The sequence below is a fragment of the Aspergillus sclerotioniger genome (genome assembly GCF_003184525.1).
Source record: "Aspergillus sclerotioniger CBS 115572 chromosome Unknown BO94scaffold_11, whole genome shotgun sequence".
NCBI lineage: Eukaryota > Fungi > Ascomycota > Eurotiomycetes > Eurotiales > Aspergillaceae > Aspergillus > Aspergillus sclerotioniger.
In genome coordinates this window covers 770,311-787,916 of record NW_020291001.1, presented here as the reverse complement: position 1 = coordinate 787,916, position 17,606 = coordinate 770,311, and the positions used below count along the sequence as shown (strand labels likewise).

General features: G+C 51.6%; 6 protein-coding genes across 6 annotated transcripts; 2 read left to right on the top strand and 4 right to left on the bottom strand.

Moving 5' to 3' along the window:
- Positions 1-44: 44 nt before the first annotated feature.
- Positions 45-941, top strand: nctA (negative cofactor 2 transcription regulator complex subunit BUR6; the record flags this gene model as incomplete). The annotated part of the gene is made up of 2 exons (XM_025613831.1): positions 45-606; positions 682-941. 2 exons carry the CDS (start codon positions 45-47, stop codon positions 939-941), a joined length of 822 nt encoding a protein of 273 aa, XP_025468525.1.
- A 1,253-nt stretch (positions 942-2,194) lies between these two features.
- On the bottom strand, positions 2,195-5,196 carry BO94DRAFT_623599 (uncharacterized protein). The gene is made up of 2 exons (XM_025617161.1): positions 3,227-5,196; positions 2,195-3,172 (listed from the first exon to the last, which is right to left on the bottom strand). Exons 1-2 carry the CDS (start codon positions 5,035-5,037, stop codon positions 2,419-2,421), a joined length of 2,565 nt encoding a protein of 854 aa, XP_025468524.1. The 5' UTR covers positions 5,038-5,196; the 3' UTR covers positions 2,195-2,418.
- Positions 5,197-5,719: 523 nt separating this feature from the next.
- Positions 5,720-7,760, bottom strand: BO94DRAFT_555936 (DUF3176 domain-containing protein; the record flags this gene model as incomplete). Its single annotated transcript, XM_025613830.1, has 4 exons — positions 5,720-6,918; positions 6,972-7,147; positions 7,207-7,553; positions 7,575-7,760. The coding sequence occupies 4 exons, from the start codon at positions 7,758-7,760 to the stop codon at positions 5,720-5,722; spliced, it is 1,908 nt and encodes a 635-aa protein (XP_025468523.1).
- A 691-nt stretch (positions 7,761-8,451) lies between these two features.
- Positions 8,452-11,376, bottom strand: BO94DRAFT_490709 (uncharacterized protein). Its single transcript, XM_025609129.1, has 5 exons — positions 11,334-11,376; positions 11,179-11,286; positions 10,446-11,125; positions 10,174-10,395; positions 8,452-10,125 (listed from the first exon to the last, which is right to left on the bottom strand). Exons 1-5 carry the CDS (start codon positions 11,340-11,342, stop codon positions 8,598-8,600), a joined length of 2,547 nt encoding a protein of 848 aa, XP_025468522.1. The 5' UTR covers positions 11,343-11,376; the 3' UTR covers positions 8,452-8,597.
- A 220-nt stretch (positions 11,377-11,596) lies between these two features.
- BO94DRAFT_623596 (uncharacterized protein) lies at positions 11,597-12,654 on the bottom strand. Its single transcript, XM_025617160.1, has 5 exons — positions 12,574-12,654; positions 12,384-12,520; positions 12,263-12,331; positions 11,959-12,120; positions 11,597-11,871 (listed from the first exon to the last, which is right to left on the bottom strand). Exons 1-5 carry the CDS (start codon positions 12,642-12,644, stop codon positions 11,657-11,659), a joined length of 654 nt encoding a protein of 217 aa, XP_025468521.1. The 5' UTR covers positions 12,645-12,654; the 3' UTR covers positions 11,597-11,656.
- Positions 12,655-13,446: 792 nt separating this feature from the next.
- BO94DRAFT_545586 (uncharacterized protein) lies at positions 13,447-17,531 on the top strand (the record flags this gene model as incomplete). The annotated part of the gene is made up of 3 exons (XM_025613247.1): positions 13,447-14,417; positions 14,464-15,112; positions 15,162-17,531. The coding sequence occupies 3 exons, from the start codon at positions 13,447-13,449 to the stop codon at positions 17,529-17,531; spliced, it is 3,990 nt and encodes a 1,329-aa protein (XP_025468520.1).
- Between the last annotated feature and the right edge of the window lie 75 nt (positions 17,532-17,606).

The window sequence follows — 17,606 nt, the reverse complement described above, 5'->3', positions numbered from 1 at the left end:
GTTTGGATCCCATCGCTGAGGAAAAAATAAAAATCCCCACAGCTATGACCGACCAAGACCACTCCTACTATCGACCACGATCCCCTGATTTTTCCACCTTCCAATCCCCCATCTCTCCTCCTCCACCACCTCCTCCTCCTCTTCCTCATTCTCATACTCATTCTCATTCTCATCTTTCTGCTCCTGCTCCTCCTGTCTTCCACCATCTCCTTCCCCTTTACCAATTCGGCAATCCTCTCGGCCATCGCGCCTCCTACGACGCCTCGCCCTTTTTCCCCCCGCAGTATCAACAACCCCCGGCCCCGCCGACCAGGGTTCCCCAGCACTACCATATTCTAGACCCGGTCATGGCTCGCCGCTCTTCTCGTATCGCTCAGGCGGCCGAGGTCGCCCCCCTGCCCCCCGCCAAGTATGTGGACCCGGTCGTTGAAGAAGAGCCTCCGGAAGAAGTCGAGGAGATCGAGGAAGAAATCGAAGAGCCCCCTAAACCCGCACCCCCGGCTCCTGTCGAAGTCAAGACCAAGTTTCCCGTCGCGCGCATAAAGCGCATCATGCAGGCCGATGAAGATGTCGGCAAGGTGGCCCAGGTCACCCCAATTGCAGTCTGTACGTACTCTCATCTCTCAACTCCCCTCCCAACACCTGATGTTCATGACTAACCATCCCATCCCTACTCCACAGCCAAAGCTCTCGAACTGTTCATGATATCCCTCGTCACCAAAGCCGCCAAAGAAGCCAAAGATCGCAATTCCAAACGCGTCACTGCCTCCCACCTCAAGCAAGCCGTCGTAAAAGACGAAGTCCTCGACTTCCTCGCCGACATCATTGCCAAAGTCCCGGACCAGCCCGCCGGGCGCAAACACGATGATGACAACAGTGATCAAAATGAACAGCCGAAACGAAAGCGCGGCGGACGTCGCCCCAAAGATGATAGCGACTAGCATGGGATTATAACCGGTGTCTTGATCATTCTTTACTTTCTATCTTGCTTTCGACGCCTTGCATACTGTGCTTATTTTTATTTTTACCTTGTCGTTCACGGGTTTTGATGGCGATATTTTAGACCGGGCGGGAGAGCGGGCGCATACTCTCTAGGCGTTGCGGGTGGTGGGCATGGTTGGACTGGCATTCCGCGATGTGAATAGGTCTTATCGGTTTTCTCTTCTTCTAATAACACACGCGATCATCTCGAGTACTGGACTGACTCGAGTGATTGATCCGCTACCATCATAATTCTGGCTCCTGCATCTAAGCAAAACTTCTCCAATCGGTCGCCCCCTTCCCTCCACCAGACTTTGAGTACAGCTTCATCACCCTCCACCACCTGCAATACACTGAAGCCGAACCCACAATCAATCCATCAGCAATCGCGACCGAAAGAGTCCCCAGCAGGAGTATAGTACTCTACCGTAAGGCCAGGGCCTATTCAGTCATGACCCAAAGAGGCCCAGTAGTAGTCACTCTATCGTAGGGCCAGAGGCATTTTCGATCGCGAATTGTGAAGACGCGACTTGACTGCCTTAGGCCAACTACCTAACTGCGCGTAACTACCTAGTAGGATAGTTCTCCGTAAGTAGTACAGGCCCACCCCACCCGTCCGAGCTACCTCCAAAACAAACTAATCTGCACTGATTCACAGTTTTGATGTCTTTCCTTTCTTTGAGCACAAAATCCCTAGATTTGGTAATTGGAGATAGTATAGTATTTCATAGGCTTGTGTTACTATATTCACTACCACTAGAATATCTACAGATACGTACTTACCTAGATAGATAGTTGGTACTAGGAAGTAAGTAGAATCACATGACACTTTCCCCATTAGGTTTAGCCTAAAACTACAACCATAACAAAATATCCGGCCAATCACAGACAAGTAACACCATCACCAACATTAACACTAACACTAACATTACTATTGAACCTAAGGCAACAGCAAACACGTCAATCCATCTATACAAATACACCCGGCGTACCGACGGAGTATATATACTCAATTTGAACTCAGGTAGCCCTACCATTCATTATTCAGACCCGCCCACAGTTAGTAATCACATAATCTGGAAGGGATGCACTACCTAACTATATACTAGTCGTACAATATATCGTAATAATAGGGGTAGTATTTCGTTGTCTTGATTGGGAAGAATAAACAATACTACCAGTCTAGATCACTCCTCAATGGGTTTGCCGAGTTGTGCGGAGGGTAGTAATAGTAACCGAAAGGAATGTATCTAGTAGTACTGCACTGCGCAGGTTGATAGCATTGGGGTGCTGGTTAAGGGAGCTTAGGATGTAAAGTAAGTAGTACTTACTGCCTGGCTTGTTTTGTACGGATTCGGAGTTGGAGGGGAGGGGAGGGGTTTATTCTATTCTCTTGCGATCTAACCTTCCTCGGTTACTGAGTAAACTGACATCTGGCTAGCAATATAACCGGACTAAGCTCGGGGTTACTACGTCAAGTGATGTGAATGAACAATGCGCATGTGTATGCTCATGCTCTGTCACTCTCTCCTGAACCTCTCCCCATTTTACTGGTCGTCCCGCGGCGTCCTTGTCTTCGGGTGGTGGATGGCACGCGGCACTGATCGCGGCACTGCAATGCGTTGCCAGGGGCATATGGGCCCGGAACTGACGGGCCCCGAGCCCCAGCAGGAGTCCTAGTGCTAAGATGATGACCCAGAGGGTAATGAACATGGCCATCGGGGAGTAGCCGCAGCTCCGGGACGATTTATCATGATCTACCTCGTGAAAGACGTTGTAGGCCTGAATGTTGACGAAGAAGAGACTCTGTGAGAGGAGCCAGTGCAGTGTGGTGGAGAGTGTGAGGAGTGGCACGCTGTAGCGGTACGGGAGGCTGAGGTAGTAGGTTGATCGTTGCTGGTCGCGGGGCCAGGAGACACGCAGGGGCCGGCGCTGGTGCGTGTAGCGGTCCAACTCGGCTGCCACGAGCATGCAGGTTAGTAGCCCGTTGGTAAGGAAGTAGGTGATTGAGAGCACGAGCTGCGGTGTGTTGGTTAGCAGGACGAGGGCGATCATGTTGGCCGAGAGATGCTTGATCATGGTGTCGGCTCGGGTCTGCGCGAAGCCGAGGCTCATGGCGGTGCTGAAAGAGGCGCTCTGTCTGACGGCGTAGGTGAAAAGATAGATCGCGGTGATGAGACAGGCGAGAAAGCTGGGGCCAGCGTTAGTGAGTTGGTGAAGGAATGAGATTGTGGAGGGAGCATACATGCTTAGGACGACGGCCCAACGTTTCCGGCTAGCCGCTTGGTACCATCGTTGACGACACGGAAGAAGGCTGGGATAGAGTTCGCTGGTGGTAGGCATGATGGGATCGAGGGGGTACTCTGGGGCGCTCAGGGTGTATCCCTTCGGTCGACCAAATGAGATGGCTGGTAGATTCCAGGCTTGGGGTCCATGGGTCATGTCTGCGTGGGAGAGGAGACATCGACCAAGCGTGGCCGGATCAGGGCGCGTGAGAAATGAGGCTAGAGCATCGCCTACAGTCAACATAAGGTCCGTTCGCTCGACCCGAGCGGTCAACGCCATGCAAATCACTTTCAAGATATTGCAGATGATCACGACAATGGCGATTGGGGGGCTGAAGAAGAGCTGGCAGCGCTGTTCCTCCTCTTTCACCAGGCAATGGGATACCGGAATGTGTTGGGCTGTGGTGTGATCTACCCAGTAGTGATCGTTATCAAACCAGTTGCCAATGCTGGTCAGGTCGTCGATGCCTATAAGCTCAAAGGTAATCATCGCAGCCCAGGAGCTGTTTCTCCAATTCGACGGAGTGTCCAAGCACTCGCGCAAGGCTTCCTGCGTGGGATTGTAGGCATAGTTGTACTCCACCAGAGTGAGCAGGTCGGAATACAAAGAGCTGCCATAAATGTAAGACTCCAACGAAGAGTGTATAAAGTCGTAGAGGGTATCATCACGGAGATCAAAATAGAATGGATCTCCAATTGCACGAAGATCTCGCGCAACATACGGCATATATTCCGGCGGAATATTCAAGGCAATGTTCGAGGCAAGATCGGCCACAGAGTAGTTCCACACGCGATAACTCCAATACTCACTGAGCAGCGCCCAGTCACCTGCCAGGATCTGCTCGGAGATGCTGGCATTATCTAGATTTTGTATATAATTATACACGGAAGAGGTCATCACCCCGGGATGAAGACTGCTCGTGTTATGGAAATACTGACGATCAGCCACGAAGATGAGCGTACCCAGATGCGTATTAAAGCCAACATTGTACTGACTGGCACAATCTTTAGTCGTCACGTTGGTAAACGTCCCGTTGAAAATCTCTTCCTTCACGACAGCTGCATCAGACCCCATCTCGGCCCAGAAATAGTCCCTGCCGGTAGTATCGTTACCAACTAGGGACTCTGCCGGAGACAAATCATTCGGAATTATGAGCATGCCATAGTCGATGGTGGAGAGAGACGAAAAGATGACCGAGTTGTAGATCATATGAATCGGAGTTGAGCTGAGAAAAAGCACAAACCACAGGATCTTCCGCCGGCCGTCCATCACCGCCAAGTTGCGAATACTGAAGGTCCCAACATCCAGCCATTGTGACTTGGCATGCGCGCGATCGATGTCAGTCCGAGATGGCGCGCCCAGGCATTGCATCACATAGCTGCTGGCTCCCAAAAGGATAGTGCTTAACACGTTGATAACGACATGGAGTCCTGTAGCCCAGTGACTCGAACGCGTGCATTGGCCGATATACAGCTCCGCCTTCTGGAATTGACCTCGATTGGCCTTTCGACGATATGCAAGGACCATGGCTACGATAGCCAATATCGCGTTGATGGCGAGAATCAGACCAGTGATCCAGGTGCAGATGACCGCCCCTTTGATCCATTCTTTGCCTTTCTCGGGCTCGTCGGACAGCCAATGTGGGAGCAAGATGGTTTTCCATCGCGATCGCTTATGCTGGTTCTTACCATTGGGGATGGCGGAATAGCGAACCTGATCTCGCCAAGTGGAAGGCAGCCTTTCGTGCGTCGTGACGTTATCTTCCCTCATGGTATCGCGATCGAAGATATAAAAGTCTTCGACAAGCACGACAGGCTATGTGGACTGCACGGTCTGGGGGTTTTAGACCACATGATGGCGCCAGGTCAACCTTATATTGATGCAGATTATAGATGGAAACAGAAGATAGGCTTTCTGGGTGATGGGGATTCAGCCTTGTGGTCAATACGGAGGGGCGTAAGGCAAGAGGCCCGAACACTGCCTGAGCCCTGCACGTGATGGAGTCATGTGGCAGAAGCCTCGCACTATCTACCACTTGGGATTTCTAACTCCATAACAGGTGCTACTATAGATAGGGATATTCTACATTGCGTGGGGTGCGTCTTGCTTATTTAGCATATCAAAGAGTTCTGCGTTCTCCGCTATAAAAGTGTTGACTTTTGTAGTCATTGTTGGGACACACAGTCTTCGTTCCGTCTGTTCTCCAGAAAGTCAGCGGTATATCGGTTTGGCGTACTGGTAAGAACGCGACAGTCATTTTAGTAGTCATCGTCAAAATTCATTAGTAGTCATTTAGAGCCTGATTCCCGATACTCAGACCTGTGCTCCTCCTAGGTAGCTTCATTATAAGTATTGTCCCTCCCCAACATACCAGGATAAAGACAACAAATCCATATACAGAACAACAATATCCCGACTTGAAACGATATATCTCGCCCGTTTTCCTGCTAGATCATCTACCCAAAACAACCCGCTGCTCGCTTTTGTAGAGCTTGACTCTCAGCTTTCCCAGCTTACTAGCCTCGTCCTCAACCTGTGATCCACCTCCAGGCCCCTGATTAATCCTGTCATGGTAGAGAAACAACAGTGGCAGTGGATCATTGTTCCATTTTGGCGCCTTGGTTCGACGGGTCTTCCACCAAGTCCCAATCACTACCAGTGTGCCCAGTACCCACACAAGGGCAGGTAACGCTATCCATTCCCAGTGAACAGAGATATAGGTGACGCTGACTAAGGAATCCCCCCGAGCCATCTCTGCATGGTCGGGGTTCGACTTCGCTTTGATGTAGGCCGAGTCCCGAAAAGTCTTGGAGATTGCCTCAGCCACATTCTGCATGCTGCAGTTTAATCGACCAGCTAACTCGTCGCCGCAGCCGACAATGCCTCCTCCCCACAGCGCGCGGAGGATGTCTGCTCCTGCGTAATCTCTCGAAGCAGGATAGAATGTCGAGTGTATCAGACCAACCAGATAAGAGCCGGAGAAGATGGCTTTTAAAAACAGTTCTATGCTTTGTTCAGTTTGTCGTATATCGAGTTCGAACTTTTGGTTCGGCTGTGTGACGCCCAGGTCGGGGCCCCAAGGAGGCTGGAGAGTCCATTTAGGCGCGGTGGTGCTGTCATTGATCCCGGTGGCGGTGCCGTTGGCCCAGACCGCAAGTGTTTCTTCCCTGTAGACACTATTTATGACCGAGGCCCGAAAACTGCGTACAACAGGCTGAATGGTGCATTCGGTGGCCTCCCATTCCATGTCTTGCCGGCTCTGTACGCGATGATCTGTAGTATTTTCCCGTTGCGCAATGAACTGGATAGGCATCACGTACGACTCATTTGTATACATCGACGCCTTGTCCACATTCACCACGTCAACAACAAATTTGAGGCTATAGGTTCCATCTTTTAGATACCAGGCGGTTGTGTTGCTCTTGGGTAGACTGACGGTGCAGTTCATGCCTTTTTCTACTCTCTCGCATGATCGCGTGAGACGATCGGTGATGTTTGCGCAAGACGCCTGAGCCTCCAGTGACGCAACGGGCTTCCAAGTACAATTGGACGAAGTGCAGATGTACCGAGGAATGGCCCATGGTTTTGTCTGATCAGTGTTGAGTAAAGAGTTGTATACGTTGGACATGAGAGCCGGGTCAACTATCATTACTGATAGCCCATCTCGAGATTAGCATCATATAGGTCCCGTGCCTCATCATTACTCACATGGGAATGCCAGCTCCACCTCGGCAGTAGTATTATAGTAAGAGACATTGGCAGCCAATGCCGCATGTGCATCATCGACGACCATCTTTTCGAGTAATGAATTAGATTCTGGGAAAATGGATCGAACCCGAGGGCTAAAAGTACAGCCAAACAGCCGATAACTGCAAAATGCCTGAGTATACACGCATGGTTAGTTGTATTCCCCAATCTCTTATCAGGAAAGCTACTGACCTCGCCCTCAGCGTCCAAACCAGGGCTATTCCACCAAAAGGCCCTCTGCTAGCCGAGTCAAATGTGCGGATGTCAAAGACGGGCCGTGAAGTTTGCGCGAACCATACCCACTTCAGCTGGCCCAAGGCTTTGTTGACGGAGAATAGTATGCAAGCTTTCGAAAGGGTACTCATCCAGGAGACGAGCGAATTGAGGGACATGTATCTCCAGTGAGGCTGAGGATGTTTATTGCGGGTGTTCAAAACAACGACCATGGCAATCAGTAGTCCAGCAGATAAGATGACTCCGAGTATCTCCAGGAGAAACCAGTCACTCATAATCTCACTTGCCGTTTGTGTTTGTCCCTCCTCTTGTTTCTCGTCATCTACCTCAGCAATGGTGGTTTGCGGTTGTGGCGTCAGCGGGGGCGGGGCCGAGAGATTTTCAGGGTCATCATATCTAGTTTGTTGTGATGAAGTGTCTGTATCTCTGTCCCAGTCATCATCCTCTGGTCTCTGTACACCCTCGAGCAGGTGCTCGTAGACCGGCTCGTTTAACTCGGTGTCTGGAAGCATTCTTTAGCAGTCAATACATCAGAAAAGCGATAGTGACAGTCACGTCGATGGTGGGCCACATAATGGATATGAATGTCAATAGTTAATATAGAACCCTTGGAGTCCATACTGAGGCTGAGTCCGTGGCTAGGTCGGCTGCTGCTGCTGCTGCTGCCTCCGGGCTGAGATGACTATGGTGTAACCAGGTCGGTCTAGATTCCAACATCATAGAAAGCAGCAGTCTCCTCACAGCCATGTCATACAGTCAACCTGCAAGGATAGTCAAAGCACCCTAAAGTAAATTCAATGCAAGTCAGTCATGGGCACTGGTATAGATGACTTGGAGGATGGTGGAAAAGGAACTTGGGTGGTGACGGAGACCCCTCCGAGGTAGGCACGAGTAAGCCCAGTGAGCCTCACCGATGACAGCTGATGCCTAGCCCATACGGCCTGGCCTTTGAAGCTCACATAGGCTTTTTGCTTGCTTCCACGAGGCCGTTCTTGTCACGGGTTCCATTGCCTTCACAGTTGACTTGACAGCCTAAAGTCTTGGGTGGTTACACACGAGCAATGGATGTCGATCCACTCCGTATTGTGATCTGACATCATCGTGCCTTGTCAACTGTATGGCTGACAACCTCGCCATGATCTCGCCATGATATCAAGTTGGATAGTCATGGGTATCAATAATCTGGCCCGAAGTAAGAAGATAGCCGAACAGTTTCATGCATATTATCACAAGTAGAACAAATAAAACCTAACCATACATTGGAGATATACATGCCCTTCCTTATTCCCATTCAATCGCAGGACCCGCCCACGACGCCGCACAATACATAGACAAACTGACAGTTACGACTACTCCTCGAGTGAAGCTGCACCGACTTCAACTTCCAATTCCGGCCCCGGGTATCCAGCCTCCCCGAACAACGTCCCCCGCGCTTGCACGACGGCCGAGGTTTCCAAGAGGAATTCGTAAAGTATGACCACGTTGGTGAGGACATGGCCGAGGGTTGCGGTGCGAGGCTCTTCGTCGACAACCGCTGTGTCTCCCGCGTCGCTGGGCTCGTCAGCGGGCTGCGCTGATTCGGTGTCAGAGTTTGTTTCGGGTGTCGTGTCATCGACGGGGAAAGGCTGTTCCAGACGCTGGCGCAGTTCTTCAGCGGCGGATTTGCGCGCCGGGGAGGGGTCGCGTGGTGGTCGGAAGGGGAGCTCGCGGATGGGGGAGCTCATGGTGTCCCGACTTGGGGAGGAAGTGGCGGTGGTAGAGAAATCAAGGGGTCGAGTGGACCGGCCGCGGGGCGATCCGTAGTCGGAGTCGAGTTGGGACAGTGGGCGTTGAGAGGAGGAGCGGGTGGGGGGCTCGGAGTTGCGTTGAGAACGACCGGATGCCTTGACGGGTTCGTCGTCCTGGTGGAGGAGATCGCGACGCGCTGCGACCAGGATATCAAAGTCAGACACATCCTTGCGCCAAATCTGAATCCGTTGCACGAGTTTCTGCAAGATTGAGGTAAGGGCTGGCGTGTCGGTGCTGGCCCAGGATGGTTCCTCATAGGCTAGCTGGATTTGCTCGAGGATGTTGGTCGAAAGATCCTCGCTTGAAGATTTGGTCGTTGAGCTGCTGTAGGTGTACTTGGAAGGGTCCACAAGAAGCCAGCCATCAAGAGAGATCAGATGTGATGAGGCGATACTTCCGAGAACCTCTGTCAACGCCAAGTTTACAATGACACTGTTCGTGAAAAAGTTCTCCAAGCAATTCAACAATTCGCGCACCATGGGGTCATCGTGTCGCAGCTCAAGCGGTAGGTTCTCTTCTGGGTAATCCTCTGCTGGAGGAATGCACAGGCGGGCCTCGAGGATTGCCATTCCATCTTTCAGATAGTTGTCGTATGAATCGTTCAACGTGGGGTCGTCAACGATCGACGTGGCCATGCCCATCAGCTGCCCCAGCTCGACATTCAGCGCCCCGACGGTTCGCTGCTTAGCATGCTGCCCGGGAATGGTTCGGATCAACGACCGGGCAAAGGTGTGATGCCGCTGCAAGACGATGCTCATCAGCCGCAGAGTTGCCAGAACAGTCTGTCGATTTGCGGATTGAAGGCCGAGTAGGGCGAGATCTCTCAAGTTGAAAAGAGATGGCGAGGGCCTGGCAGCTTCTTCTGAAAAGGCAGCCAAGACATCGAGTGACTTGCGTCGGCTGGCAGACATGCCTATGTTCTTTCCAACTGTCGCAGGCTCCGAGTCAGATGGAGACGCAAGGAGGAAGTGGAGAATCCGGTGAACCAGATCCTCCTGATGTACCGACTCCAGAATGCGATATAAATAGGTAAGAACAGCAGCCGTTGAGCCCCCCTGCACGTCAGAAGACTCTAGCAAAGACGGATACCTGCAGTACTTGTGAGCAACGTTCGACAATCCATCAATGCAAACTTACAAGAGTTGCTCGAGGAAGAGAATCTGGAAATGGTCCAACAGCGTGCCATTCACCTCAGCCGACTTGCAATGATCGATGGTATCCTGCCAGAACAGCAGGTACGACATGAACGAGTCCATAGACGCACCAAGCAAAGGTGGAAGGGCAGTATCTTGCTGCGCGTGGTCCGACAACGCAATGATGTGGGGAATCGTCTCGTCCGTGTTCTCGGGGAAGGTCAAGCTTTCACCAATATTAGCCGACTCCTTCACTCCACATCATATGTTACTCACCTGCCCAACTGACTATAGAGCGCTCCCAGCCCAGTAGCCATCAGTGTAGCAAGGTCACTCTCGATCAACCACCTCTCGAGATTCTTGGATCGAGACGCCGTCTCAATAAGATAAAGTAGACCTGTCCGAGCAAAATCACCCGCCCTACCAGCATGATGCACGTATTCAACCAGCAGATAGAATAATGGAAAGTCGCCCTTCCGCATGGCGCCAGCGAACTCAGCCCCAGCCTTACTCTGTTCGCGATCTTGATCGTCAGACCGGGGAGAGAACCACGCCGGAAGGATACTAGGCTGCAGACGGATATTGTTGGCTACACCAAACAAGAGCTCCACGAGTCTTCCTTCCACATCCTCCGAGTGTTTGTCTGCCAGTCGAACCAGATCCACCAACGCCCGGGCGAAGAGACGGTTGTCAACGACGCCATCAACCTCGGAGTCGATCAAAGTGTTGAAGAAGACGGTCGCGGATCGAAGCATGCCATCGTCGTAGGAGGATAGGGCGAGCTTGGTAACGGTGACGAAAATTTGCGAGGAGGAGGCATAGGCCAGGCATGGATGAGGAGCCGGGCCGCGGGATTCGTCGCTCAGCACGGAGATGAGCCGATCAATGCAATTGCGCGCGTTGACTGTCGCAGACTGCTCGCCGGAGGAGGTGGAATTGCTAGAGCGCCATATTTGCTGGATTGGATGAGCGGTCAGATCGCGAGGGATTCTGAGGGTGAGCCACGCACCTGAAGGGTATTGCAGGTCCGTTTGAAGGATGCCAATCGTTCTGTGGGAGTGGCTGCTCGAAAGCTCTTAGTTGACAGCGAGCGGGAGCCCCCGATGAGACGAGACCACTGGAGCGGTTAGCGAGAGAAGGCACTGAAAAGACAGGCCAACGTACAAAGTCCATGATTCTGTAAGAACAGCATGTTACTGATAGTCCGCGGGGAGGACGAGGAAACAGAGCAAGGCGGTGCCGGGCCCATTTCGTCCATCCATGGCCCCAAAAAGGGGTTAGTGTCCTCGGGACCCGCATCCTGCCCTATCGGGATTAGTCGCGTTTCCACCCAAAGGGTCGACGAACCTTAGCCTTTTCGAGCCTACACTCTATGGACTATGGAGCACACCATGAGAGATCATCCGCATCAACCCATCGCATAGAATCTATTCCCAACCCCCACCATACGGAAACGCTCGCACGGTCCTCGTCGAAGCAAATGCACACTAAAACCTCTCGTTTGCCAGCGTCACCTTCCCTGCTCTATCCGCCGACACCAACCCCTCGAGGTACTTCTTCATGGTATCATCCAACACCCCCCCAACAAGATACTTGGAAAGGAGATAACCGGCCATCTGATCCTGTGCGATGAAACCACATCGGACTACGTCTTCTAGGAGCTCGGTAGTGGTATGTTCTTTGATGGCTCGTTTGATGCGCCCTATCGACATCCGACGTATGTAGTTAGCACAGGAAGTTGGGCAAGAGATATACCTGCTTGGGAAGAGTAGGCAAGGGCGCCGCATACGTCTCAATGCGCGATGATAAGGTTTGCTGATCTCGATGGTCCATTCCCCGACGGACGAGATTGGGTATCGGGTTTGGAGGCCGACTTCGTGTCCCCAGCTGTGGACTTTGTACGACGTGGTGTTGTCGAATTGTAAAAGGTTCTTGGGTGACTGTTCGGTGACTAATGGCTGTTAGAGACGCTTTGCAGGTGCGAGATTCTGATGACAGGCCTTGATTGTCATTGGGCGGCTTTTCGAACTCCCCGATCTGGATTTCCCCCTTCTCGCCTGCTTGACACATTGTCGCTGACACCTCGCCCGAACGAGCGAGGTCTGCATCCGAGCGAGCTTGATCAACCTTTTTGAGAAGTCTGTCAATGTCGTACCTCTCCTCTGGGAGACGTCAATGCCGGTCAATGCGGAAAGCAACTTTCACACGACATACTGTAGACGATAATCCCCTTCTCGAACCGCGCGTTGGCTGAGTAGGAGATGAGGAAGAATACGTCCACGAAGCCGATGAGGCGAATATTCCCCGGCCATTGTTCCCCATTGATTTTGATTTCCCATGGATGAATATCGCTGGTGGAGTATCAGCAGCGCTCGTTGCATGTCGTCCTGTGGGCATGTCATACCAGTCGCACTCCAGGGCCTTGTCTTGAACTGATCTGCCAAATGCGGCCAGGACTCGGTGATAGGAAGCCATTTTGGTCTCGGAATCTGAGTGGAATAGGTTGCTGACAAAAAGGTGCGCAACGGTTAGGGTTAATTAGTTTACTCCCGCCCTTCCCTGCAGGAATTGGGTACTGCCAGCTCAGCTGAAGAAATGACGGGGTAAAGGCGGCGAATGTCTGCAGCTGAGAGCTGCAGAAGATGGCCGCCTCAGAGTAAAGTAGGGACAGGCCATTGCTGCTTGGGTGTTGATAGATACAGACCACTGATAGAGAGGAGCATCCCAAACATGCAACTGGAGGCCTGGTGATATCCGTTATCCAGCCATCACCAGGGCGCATCTCTCTCGGGAACCTGCCCTGGAACCTCTGGTTCAGCTGAGCTGCATCCCAAATGCAAGCCCTCCCCGCTCGGGTGATGTGTCAACTCCCATACAGCTGTCCTGTTAGCTTCCTGATTGGCGGATCAATCGGAACAAGGCTGTTGCGTCCAATGCCCACAGATCGGGCGACAGGTTGGCTTCTATGGCCGAGCCGTTGGGTATACCCGCCAGTCGACTTGTAGCCACGATGGGGGTAGACGGTCCGATTGCGATGGCTAATGATATTAATCAAGATTTCTCTTTATAACTTGGCACGGTGGCCAATGTATTTCGTCCGACACCATGACCTGTTTACCGAAGTTGTCGTTCGCCCATCAGATTTGTTTGTGAATTTTTGCAAATTCTTGACACTCATCGTGTTGCTTGAGCACCTGGAACAATGTTCGGGCATAAATTCGGCCTGCCGTTGTTGAAAGATGGGCATCTGTCCGCCAAGCAGCCAGCCATGTCCACCATGTCAGCTACTGGTGACGACCCCGCCACAGAAGATACCCCATCGACCGCAGATAGAGCCCCCCAGAGAAAGAAGCTGTTAGGGGGTCTACGGGATGTGGCCCTGAGCACGAGCCTCGTTACCAACGCCATGGAACTGAAACACTCCGCGGTCAACGAAATGACCACGGTTAAAGGCAGCGCGACGAAAGATGAGAGCTCTAGGGAAGAAAAGCTTCAGTCTCTCCTGAATCTTCTTGTGAGATCTCGCAGGGAGGCTGTGTTGTACAACGACTTCGTGGACACGTTGGCCATCGAGGACTCTGATCTCCTTCTTGGTCCTTTTGCAGGGCAGGTGGATGAAACTGCGGTCCCCCTCCGCATGTTTGACTTGGACACGTTGAACATGGTCGATGCAAGTTATTTTGGCGAAGAAGACCAGTACTGCATGCTATCACATAGCTGGAAAGGTGCGGAAAATGATTATGCATACGTATGCGAAGCTCAACTTGCCGAACGGATCTCGAGATCGGATGATCATAACGATGTGTCTGCAGTCCTCGACCTTTGCAATCATCGGATCCTGAAAGTCGCCGGTAAGCTGGAGAGGATTCTGCAGGAGCGGTCTGGTGTAGAACGATCAATTCGAAAGCTGCTTGTGGAGTCACTTAGGACATCCATGTTAGAAAGAGCTTTGACAGCGAAGAGGAAGATGCGAACTATGGAAGATGCGAACAAAAGACAATCAGATCTCGAGCAGAACAACTATCAAAGGTTGTTGGATTTTCTGGGAGAGGAGAGAACGATACTGAGTCTGGAGAAGCGCAGACTCGATGCAGAGGAGCAACAAGCGAAGGCTCTGAAGGAATGGTCTAGCGCCGAGCAAGACTATGAAGCTGCAAAGTCTGAAATATTGAAATTCCGATCGGACCGCCAAAGTATCATATGCGATCGACGACTTATTAAGGGTGCTGCAGCAAAGGAGATCGGCGCGTAAGCTTGAACATTCAATCAAGCGCGCGAGAGAGATATACGATAGCCGACCCTTTTCAAAGACAGGGAGAAGATACATCTGGTTGGACAACTGCTGTATCGACAAGCGCCAGGATGCTGAGCTAACCGAGTCCCTGGCACGCATGGGAGAATGGTATGCAAATGCTGATTTCTGCCTGGTACATCTAGATACGCCGTGGGACAACCGAGAATGGCTGGATGAATGGGATTCATGGTGTAACAGCCCGGCGGTTGGGGCCGAGAAATATAGAGGAGAAGACTCAGAAGACTCAGACGACGACAATGTAGTGGTCAGTGCTAACGGAAAGGCAGAGCCTAGACGCAAGCCTGTGACACAGTTCGAGGAAATAAAGGAGTGGAAGCCAACATGGGCGACCCGGGGCTGGACACTGCAGGAACTGGTGCTCAGCAAGATGACCTTTTATGTCAATGCGGAATGGCAAATGTTGTCGAGGCCGATTGATGTCCTGGGCACCTACTACCACTTCTGCCCGTTCGTTGACTATTATACCCGAAATCTCAGTCATGTACGGGATCGAGAGCATCTTGACATCAAAGCAGAACTGAATAAGACCGAGATACGGGAGGCACTGGATGAAATAGCGACCTTGGAAAATGGGGAGGTAATGAAATGGGAACACAGCAAGACCGCAACGCCAGGCGAGGGAAAAGAAGTAAGTTTAATGAGCTCTTGTCAAGGCACCGTTGTCTAACCTTATCAAGATGGTTGGTGTACAGAGCATCATCCGAGCACTGGAGCTTTTCAAATATGTTGCACCAAAGGAATTGAACAAAGAGACTGCCAGATCCCAGATCGGCTACTCGGTTCAAGTCGCTGTTAGAGCAATTGGCGATCAATCGAGTAGCTCAGACTCGAGCCGCCACCAAGTCGCTAGGGAGCTGGTCATGAGAAGGCTCTCTGATGATGTGCCTCCTGGAAAGCGAGTGAAACAGACAATTGATCTTCTTCTGAGGGGCCTTGCAAAATCAGCCAATGAGTTTGTTAGGCAAGATCGTCAAATAATCGCCAGTTTCAGCAACATCCAAGACTTGAGCAGCTGGTCTAATGGCACCGAAAGGAACAGGTTCTCTGCCCATACTGTTATGACGCTGGCAGCTCATCGGGAGTGCACCAAAGCCATCGACAAGGCATACTCGTTAATGGGCGTGCTTGGGGTGCAATTCCCGGCGTTTCCAGCTGAGGGACTCACCAAGGCCCTCTCGCGGCTGCTGGATGAGGTAGTCATCACCTCTAATGATATATCCGTCTTCGACTGGACAGGCAAGTACAATGGCAGTCCCTTGAGAGGACGGTCTCTCTATGCGTCGAACGTTGACTCTTTCCAAGCCGAAAGCGAAGGATATGAAGCGCGTTCTGATGTGAATGGCGAGCTCGTTTGTCTCTTCCGGGACGATCGCATTAAACGCCTAAAAGTCGCCAAAGGCATCACGAACCTGCTGCTTGATGCCACCAAGTTCGTCACAGTCTTCCAACAAGCGGAGGCTACAGTCGATGCGTTACTGAAACTGGTCGAATTTATCCGAACGGAAAGACTTGAGTCTTTAAGAAGCCGGTTGGGCTCATCCGAGCTTGTTGAGATAATAGCAAGAGCCGGTAAATATTCCCAGCAGAATGAGAATGAAAGGTTGCAGAAGGAGCAGGAACGAATGCAGAAAGAGGAGCGAAAGTCGCGGGGAAGATTTACGACACCGCTACCATCCCTTCACAAGGTGCCCTCCTGGAGGAGAGATAGTGCAGCCAAAGATATGGAGAAGCGAAAAGAAGACAAAACACATGAAGATCGGCTGGCAGAACTAGGCAAGAAAATCCAGAACACTGTTCCTAAAGCCTTGAGGGGAGATGTGACATGTGCAGATGAAAACAATGCATTCCTAGCTGCGGGGCTTCACTTCACAGACCCAAGAAATGACAACATCAGGAGTGAGGCGCGTGACCGGCCAATCATTTGCCCCAACCCGATTGTCGTTAATAGTTCGGGAATCAAAGGCGTATTCGATATCCAACGTATCGTGGTGAAGCTGTTGCAGGCAGAAGAGCTTCGCACGAGAGTCAAAAATGCGATCAGCGACAACGAGAAGATCGAAGGGTGGTGCACTATCAGCACAGGATTTGCTCTCACGATGGTAGCATTTTGCTGTGAGCGACACATCCTCAGCAAGCAACTGGATCTGGTGGATGTAGTCGACCAGAACGTCTTGGAAGAGCCAGACAGTCTTTGCAGAGGAGAGGATGATACTCTGCAGCAGCATGTTGGCCCAGGGGAGGTTTCAAACAAACCACTGAGCACCAAAGTCTTGCCATCTGGTGGAAACGGTGACTCACCAACCAAAAAGCCACTCGGACCTAAGCGAAGTCAATCAAGTATGCATGATTCAGACAGCTCTGAAAGCATAGACCAGCCCAAACTCGACAATTATGGCCGTTCGGCGGAACAGAGGAAGGTATCCCGCATGATTGACTTTGTCACCGAACCCCATCTGCATGCTATAGCCGGTGAATGGGTCCTGGCACGATTCTCTGGTGCGGTAGGGGCGAAATGGTTTCTTTGTCGACTTGAGTTGGGATCGGGCAATGAGTTTTATGCCCGTCGGATTGCCACAGATGAGTTTGACTTCGCTAATGCTGTTCCCGAAAAGGGCTTGGTTGAGTTCTGGCACAGTTTTCTGCACGAAAAGAAGTTAGCGATGTGTGACATGCTTGAACACTACCTGGATGCGCAGAAGGCAGGGAATTACGCAAGCTCTCTCCATGACAACCTCCAGGAGAGTTTCGGGCTTAGGAAGATGGTTGAATCCAGCGACGATGAGGACGAGACGGAAGCGCAAGAGCCAGGAGAGAACCCCAGAAATTATGGCCGCTTGACGCCAGCCAGCAAGTTCTTCAAGATGATCGGCTGGGGACTCCGGTATACCTTTGATGAATTTTGGGCTAGGCATTTGGAACGCCATCTCGAGGGAAGGGCCCTGGCCAAGGTGCCGCTGACCCTCCATGCAGCCATCAAAGACTTGGATGCAAACAAGATTCTCTTGCCTGTGATGTTCCACTCAGGGAAAGATGTGCATTTCTTTTAGATTGGTCTTTGTTCGGAAAAGGTTTCCAAGGTTTCAAACAAGGTTGGTTGGTTGCAAGTTTGTGCCTCGCGCATC

Bases quoted from the DNA above. Each gene is read 5' to 3' on its own strand.
- BO94DRAFT_623599 (XM_025617161.1), bottom strand. From the start codon at position 5,037: ATGAGGGAAGATAACGTCACGACGCACGAAAGGCTGCCTTCCACTTGG. The intron at 3,173-3,226 runs GTATGCTCCCTC...CGCTGGCCCCAG, and splicing joins TGGGCCGTCGTCCTAAGCAT to CTTTCTCGCCTGTCTCATCA.
- BO94DRAFT_623596 (XM_025617160.1), bottom strand. From the start codon at position 12,644: ATGGCTTCCTATCACCGAGTCCTGGCCGCATTTGGCAGATCAGTTCAA. The intron at 12,332-12,383 runs GTATGTCGTGTG...GACGTCTCCCAG, and splicing joins GAAGGGGATTATCGTCTACA to AGGAGAGGTACGACATTGAC. The intron at 12,121-12,262 runs GTTCGGGCGAGG...AACAGCCATTAG, and splicing joins CTCGGATGCAGACCTCGCTC to TCACCGAACAGTCACCCAAG.
- BO94DRAFT_490709 (XM_025609129.1), bottom strand. The intron at 11,126-11,178 runs GTGCGTGGCTCA...CATCCAATCCAG, and splicing joins GGACCTGCAATACCCTTCAG to CAAATATGGCGCTCTAGCAA. The intron at 10,396-10,445 runs GTGAGTAACATA...TATTGGTGAAAG, and splicing joins CTCTATAGTCAGTTGGGCAG to CTTGACCTTCCCCGAGAACA.